The 6,525-nt window shown below is 40.8% G+C and overlaps 1 protein-coding gene across 2 annotated transcripts in view; it reads right to left on the reverse strand.

The window, feature by feature from the left end:
- Nucleotides 1-6,525, reverse strand: part of fam135b (family with sequence similarity 135 member B) — a 31,950-nt gene that overhangs the window by 24,077 nt on the left and 1,348 nt on the right. For both annotated transcript variants that reach the window (XM_053862082.1, XM_053862081.1), the window contains exons 2-3: nt 3,115-3,211; nt 2,051-2,130 (exon numbers count right to left, since the gene is read on the reverse strand). In XM_053862082.1, the coding sequence (XP_053718057.1) occupies nt 2,051-2,130; nt 3,115-3,191 (157 nt within the window). In that variant the 5' untranslated portion in view covers nt 3,192-3,211. The remainder of the gene's footprint in view (nt 1-2,050; nt 2,131-3,114; nt 3,212-6,525) is intronic.

The raw sequence follows: 6,525 nt of genomic DNA on the forward strand, positions 1-6,525 counted from the left end.
TGGTCCAAACTAATGTACTTGTATGTATTAGACCACTACTGTACAAAATATGTTTCTGTTTGCACAAACCTTCTCATGATTTGAAATAATAATAATAATTCACATAAAAAAATAAGCATAAGAACGCTTCATTTCACAGGAGCTGAAACCTTGTTCTCCCAGCAAACGCCCATTCTCCTATGATAGGTCAGGAGGAAATTATTATACTTATAGTAGTACTATTTAGTTAGCATGTAGCACTGCGAGTGGTTTCATTCCAAAAGTTACTCGCTTACACGTTGTTCAGAGTTCAGGAGGAACTAGAATTTAGGTGCCAGGAAAGAGAGAACAAAGAGACTTAGTGATGGAGTGGTGAGGTTCAGAAGAGTATCAGGAAAAAATGTTGTATGAATAGAGCAATGAGGAGAGCAGGCAGGAGTATTTGGAGTGTAGTCATTGAGCAATGTGGTTGCTCAATGACTACAAAATAGGGGTTGTTAAGGCTAAGGCAGAGGCAACTTATAGTGAGCCAGATGAGAGACTTGATGGCAAAAGAGAGAAGGATGTATTCAGGATTGCTAGGCAGAGAGAGAAAGCAGAAAAGGACGAGTGTACAGGAATGGATGGAATCGTGTAAACCTAACCATCTAAAACAAATGGATAAACTTAAGTTTAACCAGGACACTTAACTAACTTAAGCAGCACATTATACTGACCAAGTGATTATAATGACGTCTTCATCCTCAAATTGCGGCCTAGATTTGTGGGGGCCCAGCTAAATGGTCCCAGCAAAGGCACAAGGTCCCCACAAGAAGATGTCTGGTCAAGAATCGGTCCCCACAAGTATAGATAAGCACACAGACACACTTTCTTACATCTGCTTCAGCTCAGCTTTCTCTGCATATTGTGGCTCAGTCAACCTCACGCATCTACATTTCTAGTTTCTGGACATACTACGTACTTCCCTCGTGTCTGTTTGGGTCTCAAAATGTATAAATAATGACAAAGCGATTCTGAACCTACTCCAGTGTGAAATCCACCGCAGAGCAGGATGCTCTTTCACTGGCGATACTGATTCAGAGTAATAACTGCTATTTTTAGCCAGTCATGAGTGCAGAGCCCTGCGTGTGTGTCTGTGTGTCTATGGGCTTGTTTATACTGCCTGGTGGGGACCAATTCTGGACAAAACACTATTTTCGTGGTGACCTTATGTTTTCGTGGGGACCTTGTGCTGGTCCCCACAGGCCCAAACCTCAATTAGAACATGAAGACTTCAAAATAAGGAGGTGATTATAATTGGGTTTCAGTTTGGTTCAGAGTCCTGGTTAAGGTTCGCCATGTGTTTTGGATGGTTAAGTTAAGGGTGAGAGGCTGGGGAAACCGTCAACGACAAACCTCACAATGTACCCAGTGTGTGTGTGTGTGTGTGTGTGTTGTGTGTGTGTGTGTGTTGTGTGTTTTGAAATGAACACAATACAGAGAAGACATTTCTAAAACTAAGTCTTAATGCGAGAGAGACTAGCACAGCATGGATATATTCACCTGGTGTTGACTGGTGTTGAACCATATTTCTGCTGACCGAACTTATCTTTACCATATCTTTATTATGAGACTACTAAGGAAGACTAATTAACTCAGGTGTTTTTGTATATTTCGAATCGTGAAAAAAAAAAAACAATGTCATGATAGCAAAAAGGCAACAGGTGAGACATATGAGAAAAAGTTGTTGAATGGTGAGAGCAAATGTAGAAAAAATAGAGTTTTAATTCTCATGAAATGATCCGTGTGCACAGCCTGGAGCACCTGCACCTGACAGCCATCAACCGCAGGTCAGTACACTTGCAGTGCGACCTGGAGCCAGTCACTTTTCGGCACTGGTAATCGTGCCTGCCGGCCTGCCTGCCAGCCAGGTTAACCCTGAGCCGCCCTCCGCTCCACCTCAACTGCCACAAGCTACTCAAACTACAGCAAGCTAACCAGAACTTCTTAGCAGCTGCCTTCATTTGCATCCAGATCCCAGATTCTTCACCAGATTTCACTGAATAATATGCTGATAGAGGTCAATTCTTACCTGAGTTGTCATTCGTTGTCACAATTAATCTGTGCGTCACCCGCGGAGAGACCATCAATCCTGCTCGTATCTGGTAGAACCTGAACACATTAATCAGATGAGATACTGTAAGTTAAAGCCAATTACTGAATCACTTAAAAAACATACATTAGACACAAAATTTAACACACAAAAACTGTAACTGTATAATGCCAGGATGGGCAAGCAGGGGCGTCCATACTACTCCACAGAGGACCAGAGGGGAGACCTTCTCACCCATCAGGTGTCTGAATACTGGAATCAGTAGATTGTCAGTCTGGTGCTGCTTGTTTCAGCTGATACCTGATTGGTTAAACTGTGTGTGCTTGATGGGCTTGGACAAAAACCTGCACCCACTGTGGTCCTATGAGGACCGGATTGCCCAGGTCTGCGAAAGGATTTGTCTGGAAAGTGTAATGAGGCATAGATGACCTTTGCACTATACACATCAGGATCATACTACACTCAATAATGTGTAATGTTTGTGTACTTGGTGGCACTGCTACCCATACTTCATTCAACAATGGATTTCAAACGTGTTTTTGTTTGTGTGGTTTTTAAGTAATCTATTCATCCAGGGACTACTCAACTACCATAGCCAACCTGAGAAGGGATTTCAAGAGAAACTGCTACTGTGAGAGCTCTGACCCTGGTATACAGGAGCAAAGCAATACATTTATCACAAACGCCAAAAATAAAATAATTAAATAAATAAAAAAGAAAAACCTACAGCCAATCAAACACTTATTTGGAAGAGTGTACAGTTAAAAAAAGTGCCAGGAGCAGTAAAAACAAAGGCAGTATTCTTGACCACTCAATAGTGAATGTTGTAGAACCCTGAAATGCACAATAAACAATGCCTTCTTTCAATCACGAAATATGGTGTCAAAGTCCTCTTGACTCACAAAAGTAACTTTCTTTCGTTAGAACTAGTGTTTGTTTGATCTGTCAGGAGAAGCAGACAACACAAGAATGCCTTACTGTGATGTGTTAATGCTGTCATGAGTGCACTCGTGATTCTCATAAGGGAAAAGACAAAGTCTTACCCTCGTTGAAAGAGATCCACATTGTGAAACTTGTTCAGCTCTACAGAAAACTCCAGTGTTCCCTGTACTTCAGACATGATCTAGACGCACTCATCACCTACAAGAAAAGAGCAAAACATTAGCATCAGATTTTTGACTCAAATTAGTCGAGACACTGCTTCATTATGCAAACACTGACATTTCTCGAAATAGCCCAGTGTTATTAACCATGAATGACGTTCCAGGTTGTTTTTCATTTTCCAAGCAGATTGCCCAGACCCAAACTTATACAGACAAACCTGTGAGGTTACATCATGGAAGGAAATGTAAGTCACAGAAGTGTGAAACACAATGAGAATGTATTAAAGCAAATTGAAACAACATTCAGAAACACATTCATACATTTTAAGGTTCATTTCATTTGGGATGCAACGGCACCCTAACAACACAGTGTCTCAGGTAACTGTGTGGATAGCTACTTCAATGTTATTCAATTGTTTTTCATTGCTTTACAATGAAGAACTACTGCATAATTATAACAGTGAAGATTTAGTGAGAGATGATAGGACAAACTACAAAAATGTCATGTGATATGCATATCGCAACGAATTATAAAAAAAGGTATATATGGTACATAAAACTCGATGACGGGTTCATCAGTCTGGAAAGAAAGATTTTGAACTTTGTGAATTTAAGCAAAAAACATGCAACCCAAAAGTGGCCACTAAACTACTGAGTCTCTAGATTACAATTCCTCCGCACAAGTCAGCGTCATACACTGAACCTCTGAGGCTAATTCAGCTCATCCATTACAGAAGCTGTCTTCAGGCTGCCACTAAGACAGACGACATCATGGCGCACCGGCTCATAGATCACCTTCCCTGCACATGTATCTTGGTCGCCTCCTTGTCTTGTCTGGTCAGTTTTGTCTGAACAAAGCATGGACAGAAAGAGACCTTATATAGTCATCACTGGGGCATTGTTTATTTTTATATTACATTTCTGGTAATGTCAGCTTTGAGCCTTCTGCAACTTGGGGTCTTCCAGTTTTCCCTCTTGAAAGACAGCTATTTTTTCCTGTCAATTTCGGATGGTGGAATGACATGAAACATTCATTCAGGTCTACAATTATACACTTTAAAAAGTCAAATTCCCATAGCACCATGTCGTATGACTCCATAAGATCACTGTCAGTGAAAGACACACAGTTGCATGGAAATAGTTCTGCAGTGTCGAGTCTCCAAATATGGCGAACTATGAAGCAGATCTCCTCAGACTGTGGTTCAGCTCCTGCAGCAAATTTCACTCACCTCAGAAATGATGCTCCTAACTGTGTAAAAACAGAATTAAAATGGCACACTTGTCACAGTGAGTCTTGCACAAGCCTGAGTGGATTAATACACCACTGTTAAGACCAACCGCATGTTTGCTCTGGATTTAGCAGCTCTCCAGCCAAAAGCCCAGCACTTAATTCCACTTCCTGGTAGAGACCCATTTAGCATCTAAGCCTTATATTTCCTTCATAAAACATGTGTCTTCCATTGTTTGAGACTTTGACATGATATTGAATTTCCCCACTTCAGGAATAATAAAGACCATCTCATCTAATCTAATCTAAATGTTGACAGTAACCCTGTTTGTGGAATCACAGTCGCTACAAGTACATGATGATATGTTGTTGGTTACATTCAAGGCCTGCTGTATGTCACTTCCTGAAGATCAGCACACCTATCTGTAAATACATGAAAAATACCCAGATTTATTTTAGTTATGTATAATTATTATTAGATCTTTCAACATTCCTGTTGACTACATGAAGAGAAAAAGAATTAATGGAATGAGACGGATATATCAAAATTGTCCTATGTATTTCTTGCTTGCATATACTTCTTTATTTTATTTATTTATTTGACAATAAAGTTACCATTTCCCACAACATCATAACTTCCTCACCAGTGATCCCTTCACTATTAGTTTTCTTTTTTCTTCCTCATTCATGGAAATTAAAAAGACACAATTCGACAGAAAACAACCATGTGAAGTTTTTCGATTGCAGTTGTGAGCCCTCCCTGGAAACTGGCTTTGTTGAATGACTAGCAAAGCACCTCTCACTATGTGCCGCACTAGCTCCAAGGAAGTCTATTGTACCTGCTTGCATCTCCAATGGCAGTAGCAGTAATGGGATGTGAACACAGAGAGATTTGCTGTACTGATTTGTCACAAGAGGCTCTTCAGCAGAGTGCCTCATTTGACGATTGCTCAGATTCTCCAACTGTCAAGCTCCATGCTCCCTTCACTCGCCAATACCAAACCAAAACCATTGCTGAAACTGATCCTACAGAGGAGATCTGTCTCATGAGAGCAGGAAATCTATACATCTGCAGCGCTTGGAGGCAACAAGCATCCTATTAACAGTAAATCCATTTCTCCATTAACACTTATTTTTATCTCAAGAAAGCTGCAGTTTAGACCGACTTCCAAATAAGGAAACAGTCCAATCCAGCCATAAATAGCAGAGAGCTAATGTAAAGCAAAACACTTCACCTGGAGGTCATATCTCACTGAGCAAGCATTACAAATAATTACGTGAACTAGCAGCAACACTAGGGAGCGTATGTCAAAATGGCACGTATGTCTACATGCTAAGTTGAACCCTATAGAGCAGTTGACAAGGGGCATATCTCCAAAACCATAGTTGATAGTGACAAAAGTTTAGGATGTCTTTCTGGGTTGGAGATGAGTTGAAGTATCTTGGGGTCCAGTGCACAAGTGAGGACAGCGTGACATTGACCTTCTGCGTGGAAAAGGAGGAGCTGTCGATTTACTTGGAGATCAATGTCCCAATGGACTCATGCTTTTACATGAAGGTAGTAATCAACTATTTGTGGAAAAGAGGCTGAAAATGATTTTCTGAGAATTCAGCAGTATCGGAAGTTCTCAGACAGGTGTGCATACAGAAGCCTCTTCCTCAGATCATATATTTTTTAAATGTATTCTTCCTCTACTCATTTGGTGATTTACAAATGACATTGTTTTCCATCATCTCTATAAGCCAGTGCCTGGAGTAGGTACACCTACAGTATGTTGAGCTATTCAGCAGCTTGCTTTTAACGCATGCAAAGAATGAGCGCAGATCGACAGAGCACATGCTTAGTCACTACTTGATGTCATCGTGTCACATTTTCATTTCTACCGTTCTTTAAGCCGGATGCCACATTAAGTGTCCTGTCATTCGTTTTTCATTCTGTTGTTTTCCATAAGTGGTGTCATTTCTTTACAGCTAGAAAGAGTTTTCCAGAAACTCTTCCTGCAACTGCAAGGTCAAACACTCCAGCTGAGCTAGCTAGTGCTGATCTCCTGCTCCTAGCATGGTCCACAAATGTCTCCTCTATTCCCACTGCTGCACTGCCCGTATGATTGTCAACAAATGAT

This window comes from Synchiropus splendidus, chromosome 4, assembly GCF_027744825.2.
Source record: "Synchiropus splendidus isolate RoL2022-P1 chromosome 4, RoL_Sspl_1.0, whole genome shotgun sequence".
Classification (NCBI taxonomy): Eukaryota; Metazoa; Chordata; class Actinopteri; order Syngnathiformes; family Callionymidae; genus Synchiropus; species Synchiropus splendidus.